This window comes from Rosa rugosa, chromosome 6 (genome assembly GCF_958449725.1).
Source record: "Rosa rugosa chromosome 6, drRosRugo1.1, whole genome shotgun sequence".
Taxonomy (NCBI): Eukaryota; Viridiplantae; Streptophyta; class Magnoliopsida; order Rosales; family Rosaceae; genus Rosa; species Rosa rugosa.
The window spans coordinates 41,459,315-41,478,689 of NC_084825.1; the positions used below are offsets into that span (position 1 = coordinate 41,459,315).

Here is a 19,375-nt window from a genome sequence, read left to right on the forward strand (position 1 = left end):
GTGTTCATAAATATTGGATTGAAAATCCATTGGTGGGTGGCGGGCCCAAACCCATTTTTTAGGTCAAGAAGATAATGAATGGAGATTTTTTCTCAAAATTAAAATGAGATATGGTAGATAAAATCTCACACCAATTCACATTTTTTATAAACGATATTTCTCCCCTAATGGCGGGAGGATTGTCCCATTATAGTGACAACTCGCAACTATGCGATAAATTATAATGCCCTTATTAGGAAGGTATGCAACTGTTGTTGTATTATACAACAATGTAAAGTATGTATGTAGATGAGTCTTTATGACATAGTAGATAAAATAAAGACACATTGGTCACGCCAAAATAATTTTTATTTGGCTCAATGAAATTTTTAATTCATGATATAGTATACAGTAGTATACTCATAGTTGATTAATACAACATAAAGTAGGTGGAAATTTCATCACCAATATATGCAATGGTATTCCATATATGTAACATAATATGAGCTCAGTTGGAGTCGGCCATCAATCAAGATCTGCAGCTCTTGAAATGATTGTTACCTTAGCTTTTGGAAGCATCAATTGTGAAAAATTATCAACAATTGCAATGGATCATGTCCATAGTTGCATTATATGCATGCAAGACAACTATGTTTGTCATTATATTTATCATGAACATTCATGGTTCAAATTGAATTTATTAATGAACACATGGTTCATATTAAGCATATACTTCCAATAATAATAGATTTAGGGACCATAGCCCTCATACTCAAAATATTTGGTTTGAGTCTTCACAATTAGAAGCATGTTCTAAAAGTGGAGTGAACAGAGGTTCACATGTACTCATAAAGAGAAGGGACAAAGGTCCTGACATGATTGGAGATCAAGAAACAAGAGGTTTCGATCTATTTGATTGTATAACAATCAGTGGAGGAATTTTAAGTCCACATGTAATTGGATCAAGAAACATGTAGTTTCGATCTCATTATAAAGTAACAATTTTATATTAAATTATCAGATAAGATAATAAGAGGAAATTAAATTGAAGTTGTCAAACTCATGAAAATACATACCTCAATTTTGTTGAAAATATAATTGATATTGTTGATACCAATATGTGAGTACCATATGCCAAAAATAGAGGGGTACTCTTTTAGAGTCAATAATTGATACATGCATTAATATAACATTATAACAAAATAATCATAAATTTGTTGTAGTCTAGTTGGTTAGGATATTTGGTTCGCATCCAAAAAGACCTGGGTTTAAGTCCTAGCGATGGAAAAATAATTTTGTTATTTTTTCACAAACGACATAATCATATGAGGTAGATATGACAAAAACAATCATAAGACATCATGATCGAATAAAATAAATAACTATAATAAGTATCGAATAATGGTAATAGAATGAGTTACTTATAACAATAATTACCAGAGAATGGTGATAAAATTGATAATAAAATGAGTTATTAATAACAATAACTTTAAAAATATTATCATGATAATTGTAACTCTTGCAACAAATTCTCATGACAAATTCGGTTATGAAAGAATTGTAATAAAGATAATTTAAACATAATAAATGTGATTAAACAAATGAAGATAAGAAAACATAATTACGTTTAATCGGTGCTAGAACATAGGCTTAAAATGACTAAACAAAATAAATAGAGACAAAAAAACGCCTAAATATAGGCTTAAAATTTATCGGTGTCAAGAAAACCGCCGCTGATCATGTAATCAATATGTTTTCCATTGTCCACAAAAAAATCAGAGACTTTGAGCTTGTTATCTTTACTGACAGATTCTCCACATAATTTTAGTTGGGAGGTAATCATATGTATAGCGGAATTGAAAATCAGTGACAAATTTAAAGTTTTGAAGGAGCAAAATGCGTCCATTCATATCGTGCTCTAGATAGAACAATGGTTTCTGGTGAGCAAATCGATCAACCAATGCTTGCCAAATCTCAAGTGGATCTTTCACCGTAAGGTAATCATCTTTTAGGATCTTATCAAGATAATAACGCAAGAAAATCATAGGTTTGGCGGGATCTTGCACAAATGACTTATTGTCAACTTTGATGGCATTTCCAAGGTTTTTAGCCATAAGGTGAATTTCAGCATCAAATAGTTCTTACCCGAAATTTTAAGAGGATCAAAGTCCAATTTTGTTAGATGCGTCATCTTTCTACAAAGAGAAAAGATGAGATATATCAGGATCCATAATTATTAGAACAGTATGTTCTATAAATTCATATACGAAACAAAGGTTTCGAAGAGTTCATAAATATGAACAATGGATCCCATAGGGAACACACAAGAAAAACATTCGTGTGATGTCTATAGAACCATAGGTTCTAAGACTACTCGGTCAGAGGACTCGAGTCTTGAGCAATGGAACATGTAGTTCTCATTGTCGTATATGAAATATAAATTTTCAACAATTATATTATATAAAAGATACATACAAATATATGTAAATGATCGCATAAAGAAAATTGATATTCATCTAGGAGAGAAAGAAGAAAAACTCATAGATCATTAGCCTTGGTCATAAGCAACTATGTTGTACCATAAGGCTTGCGGATCATCATGGAGTTCAAAGAAGAAGAAGAAGAAAAATAAGAGCAAATTCGTGCTGATAACGTGTTATAAACTAGAGAATTAGAGAGAGATAGAATAGAGAAACAAAATGTAGGAGGAGGTAGAAGTGTGTATTTCATTCTCATTAGACCCCTTTATATAGGAGTAATGTTTACATCATAAGGACATAACTAATAAATATTTACAGTGGACAACCACATTTATATAATATTTATAACAATATTTTAATACTTTTTTTTGAAGCAAGAAACAAGAAATGTATTTAAGATTAAGGGGGAGTACATTCTTGTTGCACAAGGTCCCGAATGCAGTCTGGAATATACTCAGACCACACAGTCCCTTGAGCAGATTCATAAGCCATACTGGCAAGTCTATGAGCTATTCTATTACAAGAACGAGGAGCAAAATTGATTTGGACACCCGGAGTACTCTTCATTACAGCTTGAATGTCAACTATTAGACTGCCAAGGGAAGACAAGTTAGGAGCTGAACTATAGAGGTCATGTACTGCTTGTAAGCAGTCGGTTTCAATCACAACTTGCTGTAGCTTCATCTTTTGAGCCAAGTCAATTCCTTCTCTGATGGCAAGAAACTCAACATGTAGAGCTGAGCTAATATGCATTATTGGTGTAGAAAAGGCAGCTATAAAGTGACCCGATGAGTCACGTAAAATTCCCCCAACACCTCCAGTTTGCCTGTGCTCTAAGTAGGCACCATCAACATTTAATTTCAGAGTAGAAGCAGGTTTCCATGCTTTTACTGTTCGTTTTGGAGGCTGTACTGCAGGGTTCCGGGCTTTCTGGAAATCCTCTAGCCAAGTAAAGCAGCCAAGCTGAATATCAATTGCTGTGTGCATTTTATTCTCCCACAACTGTGCATTTCGGTTTTTCCACAATCCCCAAATAACCATGACCAGTTTCTCAAACACTTCCACCTTCAGATGAAGCGCTTGTTCTAACATCCATTCCTTAAAGTTTAAATTAGGTAGAAGTGTATGTTGTAAAGAAAAGGGTGCAGCCGAGAGTATCTCAAGAGCAGTAGGGCACTTACAGAATAGATGAGCTGTGTTTTCACAGCCGTGATTACACAGAAGACAGTGAACATCTCCCTGATAACCCTTAGAAAGAAGCCGTTCTCGTGTCGGAAGTAAATTGTTACAAGCTCTCCAAACACAAATATGAACTTTACCTGGAACTTTAGTCTTCCAAAGCCTTCTCCAAAGTTCCTTGAAAGGGTTACCTGATGATGTGGTTGCTAGTGCCGAACCAAGAACATGTTCTCTTGCAACCCAGTATGCACTTTTGACAGTGAAGAGACCTCTTTTCTCATAGCTCCAAGTTAAAACATCTTGCATAGAATTCCGAGGCAAAGGAATGCTCAGAATGTGATCAGCAACATTGGGACTAAAAAGAGTATTAACAGAGGAATGACACCATGTATGATGATAATGATCAATGAGATCACTCACTCTTTCAAAAATAGTGGTTGCTGGTCTTTGGATGAGATACAAAGGACAGTTGGGAATCCAAGCATCATTCCAAATGTGAACCTTTGAACCATCTCCAATTCTCCACCTAGTACCCGCTTTCAACACCGGTCGTCCTTCAAGTATACTCCGCCAAGAAAACGAAGGAGCCTCCCCTAGTTCAGCTTCCCAAAAGGAACAATTGGGAAAGTATCTTGCCTTATATATTTGAGCAATTAAAGAGTGAGGGTTAGTGATAATCCTCCACCCTTGCTTGGCTAACATTGCCAAGTTGTAGGCATAGATGTTCTTGAATCCCATACCACCCTCATGCTTTGTTAGACACAAGTTATCCCAACTTCTCCAATGAATATGTTTCTTCTCATCTGTGTCTCCCCAAAAAAATGAGGCACATAACTGATGAATGTCATCACAGAGGCCCTTAGGAAGAAGATAGCAATTCATTGCATATAAAGGCATGGTTTGAGCAACAGCCTTTATTAGTATTTCTTTTCCTGCACAACTTAGAATCTTGGACTTCCAACTAACCAATTTCTTGGATAACTTCTCTTTGATGTATTGAAAACGTTGTGTTTTGGCCTTGCCAACCCTCAATGGCAAACCCAAATATCTATCATGTTCTTCTACACAATTCACCTCCAGAATAGCAGCAAGGGCAGCTTGTGTGTCTGTATGCACATTTTTACTAAAAACAACACTGCTTTTCTGAAAATTTACCTTTTGACCTGAAGCTCTTTCATAAGTGTTTAAAATATCACGAAAAGTAGAGCACTCTGCAGGAGTAGCTGCACCAAATAATAGACTATCATCTGCAAAAAAGAGATGATGCAAGGTAGGAGCTTCTGGACTCATCTTCAAACCTTGAATAGATCCAGCCTGAACTGCTTGAGAAATTAAAGCAGATAATCCTTCAGCACACAGAATAAACAAGTATGGTGAGAGAGGATCTCCCTGCCTTATACCCCTTGTTGGCCTCACGGTAGTAGTAGCTTCACCATTCACAAGAATAGCATAACTAACTGAGGTAACACACTTCATAATCATACTGATCCAGTTGGAAGCAAAACCCAACTTTGTGAGTATAGCCTGTAAAAAAGACCATTCGAGACGATCATAGGCCTTGCTGATGTCCAATTTCAAAGAGAAGAAACCGTCTGCTTGTGTTCTCAACTTGTGCATAAAATGAGCAGCTTCTGTAGCTACGAGAGTGTTATCTGAAATCAATCTGCCTGGTACATAGGCACTCTGAAGAGGTGAGATGATTTCAGGCAACCACTTTTTAAGTCTATTAGCCATCACCTTTGAGCAAATTCTGTAAATCACATTACAAAGTGCTATTGGACGAAAATGTGAAGCATCAGTAGGGTTTTTAATCTTTGGAATGAGACATATATGAGTGAAATTAGACTCATCCCAACTCTCTCCCTTCTCCAAAAAATTACGAATGGCCAAGCACACATCTAGTCCCACAATATGCCAATACTTTTGAAAAAAGAATGGAGACATACCATCAGGGCCTGGGCTTTTTGAGGGATGCATCTGAAAAAGGGCGGCCTTTATTTCATCATCAGAGTATGGCAGAGTTAGGTCAGCATTCATGATGGCAGTAACCTTCATTGGTGTGGCACGAAACACTGCTGAAATGGCCTCATCATCCACTCCTTCATTTGCAAAAACTTTCTGATAATATTCCAAGAGCATGTGCTTGATAGTTCTTTGATCACTTTGCCATTCACCATTAGCATCTTTAAGGCCCTTTATAGTGTTACGACATTTCCTGTTGGAAGCTTTTCTATGGAAGAACGCAGAATTACGATCGCCCTCCTTCAATCAAAGGGCACGTGATCGTTGCTTCCAATATTTTTCTTGGAGTGAAAGTAATTGGCTTTGCCTGACATGGAGATTCCGTTGCACTTCATATTGCATAGGAGAATAGGGTTGCTTCATAATATCAAAAAGCTTCCCTTGAATTTCATGCAGCTCAGTTCTTTGTTTTTGAAACTCAACCCTGTGCCATTGCATAAGTTCAGACCCAGCGTTCTTTATCTTAGTGCCAAGTTGGCGTAGAACATTGCCTGTAAGGGGTACTGCCCAACTTCGGTGAATGATCTCAAAACAGTGTTCATTTCCATACCATCCTTCTTCGAACCGGAATTTCCTTGTATACTTCCTAAGAGCATCTTTTTCCATTTTAACTTCCACAAGGAGGGGATTGTGATCAGAGTCCGAGGGAGGAAGAGTTATGACTCTGCTAAAAGGATATAAATCTCGCCACTGAACAGATTGAAAAGCACGATCTAAGCGCTCCTTCGTGAACTTATTTGACCACGTATACTTGCAGCCAACAAAACCCATATCTAGTAGTCCAGCCAAGACCATAGTCTGACAAAACCTATTCATTGCTATTGCAGCACGAGGAACTCCACCTGATTTATCAGTATGGGACATGATTTCATTGAAGTCCCCTGCCATAAGCCAAGGCAAAGAGCAGTTTTGTTGAGCTAGGGCTTCAATCATGGACCAAGTTTGATTGCGAGCAGTCCTTGACGCAACACCATAGATCCCTGTGAAGCGCCAAGATGCAGTAGCTCCACACTCACACACTTCGACGTCAATATGATTTGGAGAAGAAGAACGAAAGTCCACATGCACTTCAGGACCCCAGAGAAGAGCTAGGCCCTGAGAATCCCTTTGTTTTGGAAAACAGAAGTTTCCCACGAAGCCTACACGACCCGTGATGTTATCAATTAGTTTCTGAGAGGCTAGGGTTTCTGATAGAAAGATTAATTGAGGGCGCTTTGCTTGAACCATATCAATAAGTGCTCTTTGTGTTTCCTGATTAACAATTCCTCGACAATTCCACACGAGGATGTTGCCTTGCCACATGATCAACGGCAAGAGAGTTTGCGTGCACTGAGGCTTGGAGGCGTCGCACAGAGAGCTGACACAATATTTTAATACTTACTTGATACACAATATATATATATAATGAGTTATTAATAGTAGAAGAACCATCCTTTTTAAAATAAAAATAGTGGGCGAATATGCAATAACCCAATAATGTAAGATAAGGGTCAAGTCGGCCAGAAAATGGAAATGGGAAAATTAATGGGCCTAGAGACTTGGGTTTAACCCAAGATTTCAAGAAAACTGGGGGTAACAGAGAACTTTGCGCACGCGAGTGAGGCAGAGAGACCGAGTGAGCTGAAAAAAGGATTTCAATTTCTGTGAATAGGCTAAGTGCGAGCCCATAGTAAGCTTCTATCTTGGTTTCTTCTATCTTGACTCGCAAGCTTCCGCCTTTCAGGTACTGAAATCAGTTTTGCTTATTATCCATTGTTTATAGTTTTGTAGAACAGATTTTTGTTTATGGGTTTTTGAGTAATTTCGATTTGTTGATACAATTTGCAGGGTTTATTTGGGAAGTCAGCTTTGGGGTTTCTTATATTGAATGCTTGTTTCTATTCTGATCCTTTTACTGGTCTGGAAATGTTCTTCTGTGATTTTGATCATTGATTTATTTGTATGATCCTGCAACACCGTGGCACTCAAAGGTTAGATGATAAAGTATTTAACAGTCTTGGACATCATTTTACAGATTCAATTTCAATATCTACGTCACTATTTGTGCTTGGTATCTGCTAAATGCATATATCCAACTAGTTTAGTGTTGTGTAATATAATGTTCATGATGTTTAGTTTTCTTCCTTCCTATGAATTAAAGGCATGTATGCATTGTGCGTTCAACAGAAACAGGGTACACTCAATTATATTAAACATTAAAGCTTCAAATTGAACGATATCTACAAGAATATTAGGGTAATAGTGTAATACAAACAAGAGTGATATGAACAGCGATACAATTTTTGGTTGTAGGCATGGGATGTTTCAGACTCAGTCTGAAGGCCTCTCTATGACCTGTAATTGTATTCATACATCTTGGAAACGATTGTAACCATACAGAATACTGCTGTCTGATTATTATTACTTATATGTCTTTGAGACCCCAGCAACCGTGTAGAAGCTGGTCCTATGAAACTCTGCTTCCAGATTACTAACTATGCAACAGTTGCGTTGCTCATAGTGGTCTTTTAGGCTAGAACTATGACTTTGGTCTGCTTTACGGATTGAAAGGAGTTGCATCCTGGAAAATGAAAGAATCCTTTAAATTGCTGCCAGCTTCAAACTGTTGTCTGCTTCAAGGACTTTCAGTTTCTTCTGGGGCAGTAAACAGCAATATAATGCCTCTGCAGCTTCACCAACCTATAAACAGATTCCAGATTTAGTTGAGGAATATAGCAAATAGCTTCAAAGCTTTAGTGTAAAGATTTTATTTACTGTACGATGCTTGATCAGAGGAAGGAATATTGGTAATTCTATTGACAAGACGATCTGAGGAATGAATATAGGTAGTAGTGCTGACAGAGGAAGCTCCACCTCCAACACTACCACAAAATTGGCTATAGGACACCATCAGTTAAGGGTGCTTAATGGTGCATAGGCCACTGTTTTCTTCATTAGCCACCATGCGGCCACCCATCCAATGTCAGTCCCCATTGCTCCAGTTTCTAATGCAGCATAGAACACCAATAAGTAATCGGTGGCAAAACTTTTAACTTGACAAACAATCTGTCACATCAATTATGTCTTGTCATTTGCCACCTCTTTCACACCAATTATATCATTAACTGGCAGCTATTAGAACGGTGTCTAAATTACTCGTACTGTTTTTAAAAAAGTAGCGCCAATTTGGCACCAAACAAGAGCTTTACATTTCTTTCCTGGCTCACAATTCACAAAATGATTTGCATTCCATCAAAATGTAATAACTAAACTATGAATTATCCATTGAATATCTGCAAACGTATTGCTGTTCAAGTACTGTATTGAAACCATAAGTTTACATCAAATCAATAATAGATGGTTACACTTGGCATCTATATGTTCTCGACCCAGTACAACACGCTCAATGCAAATATTTTGGAGCCGTATAGTGGGGCTTTATGTCCTCGAATAATCTTCAAGCTCACTCTGCATACAGTGAAATAAGCATCAGATTGTAGCAGGTGATTAAGTAGAGGGTAGGCAAAATTGAATATTACTAGACCATACTGGATAACATAGAAAAAAGAACAAATGATAATAGATGTCATCAGAGGAAAGAGTTGGTAACAATATGAACAACAATTAGCCGACTACAACATGAACATGGTTTCATATAGAAACCATTCTTTTTTCAAATATATGAACCTATGATTCCAGAAGAGTGAAAAGTTAACAATTAATCTAGTGTTGTGTTCAAGCTTTAACTAAGCTATAACCCTACAACCTCCCCATCTTTATTCACTCTTTTTCTGGTTTGGTTGCAATAGCAAAGTTCTTTATAAGCTTGTCAAAAACAAAGCCAAAAAAGAGTGAAGAGCTAAAAAAGAAATTCCAAGGTCATAATTATGTATACCAGAAATCCAAAAGCTTAAAGGATAGGAGACATTTTAAAAGGACACAGTTTTGTAGCAACAAAGAGCACACAATAACATTCTACTATATGATTACTTGATAAAATTCATCTGCATCATCGTAGGGTACGATAGGAAGTGAAGAAACTTTAACCCTTTCAATATTAAAGGAGTACTTGTTAGAATTTGGTAATTGGGAGATCAAAAGGTATCTGGGTAAATCAATACAAATTGAACTACACTACTCAAAAACCTTCTATGGGACTACTATGTCGCAGAATATTGAATATTCAAACAAAGTAAACCAAAAACTAAAATCTCCGTTTAGCTGGTAATAACAAAACTGTTGTGAAATCAGGGTATGAAATAAAATTGAACCCAAATAATAATCAGACAATTTCATAACAATAGGAATAGATAGAAGAATCCCAAAACGTTAAAAGACATAGTGGCATTGAAACCAGCTCCCACCAAGCATATAGATCATTACATTCCTAGATATATCCATGGGTAACTACACAACACAATGCCCAAGGACAGAAAATTGCCAAAAATTGAGAATTTAGTGACTTCACATTGGCTCCTATTGCTGGAACCTCTAACACCCCATGTTCTTAAACTCTGCTCGCACACTTAGATAAAACTTAGATGTTGAAAACATGATAAACGAAATATATAAATTTTTGGCAGCATACCTCTTCAAATATGACTCATAAACTTTGGATGCAGCGGCTTCAAACTGTGTTTCCTGCATTGCAAAAACATTGAACTCAACTTGCACAGTTGACTCTATTCTATGGATTCAGAAAAATCCTCGACGTGCAGATTTAATGCATCAACGCTGAATACAAGTTTTATAAATTGCTGGGTCGTTTATCAATTGCTTTGCTAGATTATGTTTACCTTTATGTATCACACTAGAAAATGTGAATGCCTGATTAAAAATAGCCACTGGAAAAACAATGCTTGTACTACCTTGGTTGTTATTTTACTCTATATCTGCAAAATCACCACATATGGGTCAAACGAAGAAATTCGCATAAAACAGAGAAATTTGTTAAGGCATGGAGAAAACATACACATAACCGGTCTTACTCCGTTACCATCGAGACAATGAACTTCGGAGCACATTCATGTGGATCCGGATCGGCGAGTGTGATGTGATGAACTTTGGCAACGGCGATGGATAGTGGCACGACCATATGGGTTTTGTAGATCGGCTCACCCTCGAGCCATTGGTGTAGGCGGTGTCGCAACCATATCTAAGGTGATAGCGGATTCGGCATCCGTACATCATTTCAGATAGAAGAAGAAATGGAGACGATGAGGGAGGGAAAGGCCAAGGAATTATTTGAGTTTTGAAAGCTCTTTTCTACAGACTCACTCACCCACGTCAAATTCAGTCCTTTTAACTGACGTCGGGGTCAAAATGGTAAATACCAGCAACAGAAAGTGTGCCACACACGCAACTTATCGATTATTATGTCAAAATTGTACCAAAAACTAAAGTATTATATTGAAATATCAGACCAAAAAAAAGTAATATATTGAAATAGAGTATATGGGCACTGAAGTTCAGTGACATCTCCAGAGCAATACACCGTTTACTCTCGACCGTGTCATACTATTATCTAAGAGCACCAACCCAAATCGGTGTGCCCAAGTCGGTGCCCTCTGGCCTGTTTTCTAGTAGTGCAATGAACTGCTTATGAGAAAAGACATCTTTATATGCCTGGACTCGTCACATTCAGAGAAGGGTAGACTTCCAGATGGCATTTGAACCATATGCATTAGCGGGTCTCTCTTTCAACCAAAAGTTCACTGGGGGATGCTGTGACACCATGCCTCCCCCGCTCCCAAGAGAAAAAGAAAAGAAAAACAGGTACAAAATAATTGCAGCTGTCCTAAGTTGTAATTGAATGCCAAAACGATTAAGAAGTTTCCAAAGCCACCAGTACAAGAAATGCGGAATAGCTGTGATTCTATGCCAATCAACACAGCTGAGCGGTTCATATAACTCGGAGATCATTGAATCATTTGCAGGAGAATATCACCGACTGTAATAATGTGAGTTAGAGACGCATTATCACTGAGGCGTCCTTTTGATATTCTCCTATAAATAAAGGTTGATTGAAGAAAAGCATAAGATTACAAGGCTGCACAAGAGAACAAAACACTCCAGCACAAGACAATTAGGGACAACTCGTGCTCTCTCACCCAAGTACAATAGACAAAGCTTGTTGCTACATTGCAGACCAAGAAGACCAAGCACAACCACATATTGAACTGCACATCTGACATATCTCTTAACAATCACATGTGATCTTATTGTATGATAGCAGCTAGGAGTATTTATACGTTCTCTTCTGTAATGATTTTTAAAAAATCAACTTCAATCAGCAATTTTCAATTTCTCTTCATGGTATCAGAGCAATCTGCCTAACAGCTCTTGATCCTATGAACTCCAAAACTCTCCCTGGGTGTATAGAGTAAATTTCTTCATACACCCACGGGTCTAAAACCGATTGCAGCACTCTGAATCCTTCTTCTTAGTTCAATTTTCAATTCAAGTCAGTTTACTTTCTTCTTCACATTCTTATTATGTCCTCAAGTTAAGATCTTTAATTTTCACTTAATTTTCAGTCTCAATTCCCTTTTCCCTTGATATCTTTTCTAGCACCATCATGGCAGAAGCACCATGTTTCAATTCCCCACCGTATCCCGACATCCCTTCTCCTCCATAGCTTCCTTCCAATTAAGCTTAGGTTGTTGTTTGGAGAATAGCAAACCGATCTCTCTGTTCATTTGCTCTCTTACTCCCTCTGCTCCTACAAGCTACCTCTTTTTCATCTCTCTACAAAAGAAAATCCTATTCATTTAGACTCTTGCTTAACAGCTCTCTAATCCCCTCCAAGGGGTCCTCCTCCTCTCAACCTATTATTCTCTCTCCTGAAGCCTCTCATACCCCTCATTGGCAACAGTTTGTTGTTTCCTGCTGATCAAGCTCTTCTTTTTTGCATCCAAGCGCTCCCCATATTCCAGAGAACGATCTTCTCCTAATGCTCTCTCTTCTACCTCGCACTGCATAACAATAGTGACCTAGTTTCACTTTTCGATTGCACAGCGTCGTTGCATATCTATCTTCTTCATTAGCCTCTCTTCTGCAACGGCATCTATCTTCTACTTCGTATTTGCTTCTCCTATGTTTCCTCGATCTTCACCTAGTTATGAGTTTCCTTCATCATCTTGTTCAGCAATCTTATATCCATTTTCTTCTACCTCTCTTTTAAAAGCTTCTCCATCTCTTTCTTCTTCTCTTCATCCTGCTCACTCATGGTTTTCTTCTCATACCTACCATGGCAGTCACTTCTTCGTCACCCCAAAAGAACAAAAACATTACTCATCTTCTATATAATCAAGTCCATCTCCTTTCTCATCTTCTGTGTTTTTAAATCTCTATTCCCTCTTTCTCCTCACATCCTCTATTTCCTTTATTTACAGTTTCCTTTTCCCATGCTTGCAAACTCTCTCTTCCTTTCTTGTCAGGACTTTGTATCCTGCTCTTCTCTTGCTAACCTTGGATTAGTCTCTCTGTTCCATGCTTTTGTTTTCTGCTCTTTTTTGCTTTGTTCAAAACTCTATGCCAAACTTAGCCAACATACTTCACACAGTCTTCCAAGGCATAGTTCTCGTCATCTAACTTCCAAGCTGATTGCTTCACATCGCGCATCAGCTTGCGGGGGGATGATAAGATGAAATCATTATCAGAAGAAAAACATAAGATTACAAGGCTGCACAAGAGAAACACTCCAGCACAAGACAATTAGGGACAACTCGTGCTCTCTCACCCAAGTACAATAGACAAAGCTTGTTGCTACATTGCATGCCAAGAAGACCAAGCACAACCACATATTGAACTGCACATCTGACATCTCTCTTAACAATCATATGTGATCTTATTGTATGATAGCAGCTAGGAGTATTTATGTGTTCTCTTCTGTAATGATTTAAAAAAAATCAACTTCAATCAGCAATTTTCAATTTCTCTTCATTAGCTACACTGGAGCATCGCTCCAATGGCTAATGCAGAATAATACCGATCCATCTACTACTTCCGTGTTTCCGTCACTGGTTACTCCTCTACCACCATCAATAACTGTATGTGAGAACTTTGCGGGAGAATAGTCCATACCTTCGTATAAGGATGGCAAATCATCCCACTCAATAAAATTATTGTCATGGGGAAAATCTCCCGGTCCTCCGTTTATTGATGGTAGTGTATAAACGTAATCCTTTGGCAGAAATGAATCATAGTCTGATCCCAGATTTGCTCCTGGTTGAGAATATCTCTGAATTAACAATTACAGAAATAAAGAGTTAAGTTTGGATACACTTCTTTTGCTGCAGCATATTTAGAAATTCAAATAAAAAGGTTTTAAAAGAGCATGCTTATTCTCACCTCTGGAATCATATTTGAAGCTTGATTTTCTGAACTAGATGCGGTGTTGTTAACTAATTCGTCATCATCATTGGTTGAAATACTATTCTTCTTCGTTAGTGAAGGGTCATTATCCTCAAATGGATATGTCCTCTTACGACATTCAACATTATGGTCATTGGTCGTATACATTGGTGACTGATCGATGTAGCTGATGCAGTTGAGGCAGCGCAAGCGGATCAAAGAGTGAATCCAGATTTTCTGGGTTATCTAGTGGCTGTTTGATCACAAACAAGAAAGTGTGAGGTAACATTTTCAATATAATTTTTGTTCTCCATATTGAAAATTTCATAGAAAAGTCAAATGCAAGTTTGTTCTCACCTCTTCAATCACATCAGACGAAATGCTTTTATCAGGTCGGCCTTCAACAGAGGTCGAAAGATCATTCTTATCTATACGACAAGGATCAGTTTGCGTGCCTTGGAATTCATGAGGATTGCCAATGGGAATCTGAAGAGCATCTTGCAGTTCCTTTAAAGCCAGGTATTCCTCTTCTTGTGTAATAATACCACCACCAGTTTGAGCTTCATCATCATTTCCATTGTGAATTGGAACAACATTAACCTGCTCAATTAATGCCCAATTTTCTTCAGCTTGATTTTCAACATTGGAGGCCATACTGCAGCTAGTGCTACCTCGATCGAAGAATGGGGCATCCTTATCATGATCAGAGTTGTCTGACTTATACTTCAAGCAACAGACAACAAAGTCCCCTATCTGCTTAGGAGGATTAGAATGTGCCTCAATGAGATAAAACTCATGAATGACCCAGCCAGTCTTCTGGGGTTTCGGCACTCCACGTTTGTAGAAGGTCAAGGTCCTCTTTCTCCCAATCACAGCTTTGGAGCCAGGGGCCTTGATGTCGCGGTCCTTGCCTGTGATCTTCCAGAACCCTTCCCCTGTAGTCCTGTTGGAGCGTCTGCTGTTATTGTACTTGTATTCACGCGGAGTGAAGAAGTACCACTTGCCCTGACTGTCCCAAGACTCTGCCCATGCAAACCAGAAGAAGAAAAAAGAGAAAAACTTCCTGCCCAGATTTTGCGCCCTTGTGAATGTCAGTTCTGCAAAAATGCAACACAATACACATGACTGTTCGTCCAGATCATTAATAGATAAACTCTACTTTCACCTACACAAAGATAAAAACTTGGCTTTGCATCATCAGTATTTTAACCCTATCCCTCTCTCTCCTGTCTCTTACTCTCTCCCCTCCATTGTAATGACCAGGAACTCAACAATACCTAAACCTCACAAGTTCAAGATACTAGCAAGATTCCAGTTAGTCAGTAACTGCTTCAAATTGCTAATAACTTCATATCAAATCTCATAAAACAACAATGCAAGTTCCAGACCTAGTAATCTATAGTACTTGAGAACATTTGAAGATTTGAAATTAGTTGGACAACCAGAGAACCCCTAGTTTACAAGCACAATTCTCATGGGGAATAAAAAATGACGTCAATAATTCATTTCAAATAATGACAACTCCATCAGGCAAAAAAATTATATCAGCTCAATTCATTTCAAAAATAATGTTCCGGAGATGGTTTACCTGGTAACTCGCGAGGCTCGTGCTTGCACACATCGATTTCAGGGCTGATGGTGGTGATCTCGGAGTCCTTGCACTGATTCTTCTTCTCCAAGTCACTAAGCAGCTTCTCGTCGGTGGGATGGAATCGGTATCCCGGCGGAACTGTGAAGTCGCTGCAGCTCATCTCTTTCACTCTGAATAGCTGATTTTGATCGGTGTTTTTTTTTTTGCTCTGAAGTGCAGAGGAAAGAGTGAGGTTGTATGTACGTGACTTCACGTCTAGTGCTTTGAACTGAAAGTCCTGAGCTTCGGAAGCAAGTTCAACTGTATGGAATGACTTGCATCATTAGTGGGAATCTGATCCCACCAGTAACGAGTGACAACCAATCAGGCGTTAGTTTTTAGTTTTAACATTTTTTTTTTTGAGGAGTTTTAACTTTTTCTTTGTCTCTTCAAGGGAACCAGATTTATCGTTACCTGCTCATGGAAGTTCAGCCTTTAGTGCCTTGCTGGCCTTCTTTCGTTCTTTGTTTATCCATTTGAAACCGAAAATTCTTCCATGCTCCAAGCATGGAGTGCTCGGCCACATAAGCAGCCAATCTAATGGTCAGTTTTGATTGTGTAATCATGGCCACATATTTTGATAAACTGGTAACCTGCTAAAGAAGTTTAATAACACTACACCGGTCCCACATACTTTTCACATGGACTTGATTGTTTTACTGCAAAAGTGAGTCAGTAATAAAATTATACAACCAACACACACGGAAATTTACTGGTGGCAGTCGAATCAATTTGTCTACGCAACACACACAGTGAAGGAGGAAATGAATTTGCTCACCTCCCTTGTGTCAGTGGTGTCGTGGTGATATCACCATCCATCGAAACAATCAAGGTTGAATACTCCATCGAAGACACTCCAACAGAGTCGAATCAGAGCAGAGCCAACGATCCTTTGATCTTTATTTTGCCAACAAATTTTTTATTCATTTAATTTTTCCTCTTAAATAGACCAAATTTACTGAATTGTTCCACATGAAAAACACAATATTAGATGAGAGGAAGATTCACGAATCATTAGCTCATGAATATAAAGAAGGGAAAATCGTCCAAACAGTATCTGAACTTTTCCAGACTATTAATTTTCATACCTATACTTTGAAAAATATCAAAATGGTACCTGACGATTTAAGCCCGACCCAATTTCCATACCTAACAACAGTAAAAACGTTAACTCCGTTAACTTTTGAAGGATATTTTCGTCATTTTACTATTCATCTTCTCCAAACCTGATAAATATATAGAGAAATAAAAAAAATGAGCTTGCAATGGTTCGAACTCGGGCAGAATAATTCACTTCTCATATCTCAGCCACTGAGTCAACAATTGTTGGCAATTAATCATTCTCTTTTTTCAATCAATATGTCATAAATTAAACCTGACGATTAACTTAACACAATTAACTCCAGATCACCCCACCACGCTCAAACGGTCAAACCATATCAAATCCAGAGTGTGCTGGTTTGATTGAAAAAAATTCAACCTTTTAAAGCAGACTCCCTCCATTAGTCTTTCCTTGACTCACTTACATTCGTCAAGAAAACACAGGGTACAAGAATCCCAATAGAAATCACCAAAACACAGTAAAGCATTTTTATCGGGTCTTTGTTTTCTTAGTGTTCTTAGTTTTCTTCGTTTTTAGTGTCTTGCCGGTCTGGGAGGGCCCTGATCGGTGGAGGTCCAGATCGATGGTGGTCCAGTTCAGTGGTGGTGTGGCTCGGTGATCGTGCAATTCCATGGCATGGCAAGGATGGAAGGTTGCTGTTTTGGGGGGTGCGTCGTCGTCATAGTGGTGCAGATCTGCTCTCTCCGGATCGTTCCGATCTGGGTTGGCTCTCTTCGGCCTGTTCTGGGACTAGTTTTGGTTGGCTGGACCGGTGTGGATTCGTGGGGAGGATGGGTGGTGGGCATGTTGTTGGCGGCGGTTAGTCTCCGGTGTCGTAGCAGTGCGGTGGCGCGTGTTTTGGCGCTGGTTTGTTGGGCTTGCGTGGATAGAGATGGAGGTCGTGGGGGATGAGTTCTGTTCGGGGTTTGGTCGGAGTTGCTGACGGCGTCTGGCACCGATCTTCATGGTGTGGGTGGTCGGGTTCGGGTTTGGAGGGGTGGGGATTGCTTTTCTCTGTCAACGTTGTTTGTTTCGTTGGCGGTTGGGTTCTGGTTGCGGCGGCGATGCGTTGGTCTTGGTGGTGGGACGGTGGTGGGCTGGTGTGCTGTGGCCTTGAAGGGAGAAGTGGTCTGGCCTTCGAAACGCAGCAGCAGCCAGAGGACGAGGACGAGGACAAGGACAATTTAATCAAGAAGATGGTCTCTCTAATTCTCTCTCTCTGACCGGAGGTGTGTGGATTGATGTATTCGTGAAGCAGTGGGGCTGGGATTGTTGGGTTGGGAAGAAGAAGAAGAGTGGTGGAGTCGGGTTTGGGCTTTGCAAGCTGAGATTGGTGCTCCGGCCACTGGATTCAGGGCTTCACGAGCTTTGCGGTGTTGATGGTGATGCCATGCGCGCGCTCCTCCGGCGCGGCGCCGATCTCGTCGTACTTTGGGTGTGGTTAGATCAATGAAGAGTTTTGGGTTTTTGTTGAAGAATCCAATTGTCAAGGATTTGTTATTGTTGTTGATTTATGGTGTTGGAAAGAACTGGTTTTGGATCGAAGAGTTGAAATGGATGTACATGTGTTCCTTCTCCAATTAATGGTAAGAAACTTTGTGGCTGGAGATCTAGAATGAAGGAGGAGGAGAGAGAGAGATACTTTCAGAGACTGCAAAACACGTACGAGAAGGAAGATACAAAATGGTCAAAGAGAAAGTGTTTTTTAAAAAAAATGATATACATATACAATTTTTGGTTGCCTTATTCTAATACTGTGCAAGTATTCTGGTGGTTGGGGCTTTGGTTTGCATATATGTTGGGATGGGTTCGAGTCTCCGCAACATCAAAATTTTGAGATTATTTTGGATTTTCATTGTATTTAAAATTGATTTACTGTACCAAAATATATGAAGTACCGATTTTACCCCTCAAAAGTTAACGGAGTTAACGTTTTTACTGTTGTTAGGTATGGAAATTGAGTCGGGCTTAAATCGTCAGGTACCATTTTAATGTTTTTCAAAGTATAGGTATGAAAATTAATAGTCTGGAAAAGTTCAGACACTGTTTGGACGATTTTCCCTATAAAGAAATTAGATAACCAGTATTGGTGTGGGTTGAAAACAGAAATTCAGTGCAAGAGATAGATCTCAAAAGGTGTGAGACGAGTTATGGAATAAAATTGATCAAATGGACTAGGAGCTGCTCATGTGATTATTGTTGGATATGAGTTCCCTACTATTGATCCAAGATTTCAGATTCTAATTCTCTGCGAATTGGGTTTGTTGTTGTCGTGGCAGAGTTGGGGAGAGAGGAGCTAGGCAGAGAATTTGTTTCTCTATTACAACACTTTTTTTGTAGAGCATTTTTCTACCTCTCAAATACCACCAAAGGCGAAAAACCTCTCTCCCTTCAAACTCAACTGATGGCTAATCCATCTATATCACCCCCGAAAAGATCCCGGAATCTACCCTCTTCTACCTCGATTAACGCCGCCGGCGATGTCTAAAGTCCAAGCCAAACGGTCTCCAACCTCACAAAATCAAATAAGACCGTCTTCTTCGACGTCGTAGGAAGTTGAGATGGAGTTGGGGTTAGGTTTTATTATAAAAGTAAACTAGAAGATGCAGCATCTGTGAGGGTGAACTGGAGAGAACGAAAAAAACTAAA

General features: G+C 38.9%; 2 protein-coding genes across 3 annotated transcripts in view; one reads left to right on the forward strand and one right to left on the reverse strand.

Moving 5' to 3' along the window:
* Positions 1 to 19,375, forward strand: part of LOC133714625 (large ribosomal subunit protein uL3z-like) — a 77,407-nt gene that overhangs the window by 50,191 nt on the left and 7,841 nt on the right. The gene's annotated exons all lie outside the window — the stretch shown is intronic.
* On the reverse strand, positions 7,881 to 15,845 carry LOC133717865 (NAC domain-containing protein 1-like). Its single transcript, XM_062144610.1, has 5 exons — positions 15,583 to 15,845; positions 14,352 to 15,091; positions 13,992 to 14,247; positions 13,725 to 13,881; positions 7,881 to 8,339 (listed from the first exon to the last, which is right to left on the reverse strand). The coding sequence occupies exons 1-3, from the start codon at positions 15,743 to 15,745 to the stop codon at positions 14,146 to 14,148; spliced, it is 1,005 nt and encodes a 334-aa protein (XP_062000594.1). The 5' UTR covers positions 15,746 to 15,845; the 3' UTR covers positions 7,881 to 8,339; positions 13,725 to 13,881; positions 13,992 to 14,145.

Excerpts from the sequence above, each read along its gene's own strand:
- LOC133717865 (XM_062144610.1), bottom strand. The coding sequence starts at position 15,745 with ATGAGCTGCAGCGACTTCACAGTTCCGCCGGGATACCGATTCCATCCC. Across the intron at positions 15,092-15,582 it reads CGAGCCTCGCGAGTTACCAG|AACTGACATTCACAAGGGCG; the intron begins GTAAACCATCTC and ends GCATTTTTGCAG. Across the intron at positions 14,248-14,351 it reads CGTCTGATGTGATTGAAGAG|CCACTAGATAACCCAGAAAA; the intron begins GTGAGAACAAAC and ends GTGATCAAACAG.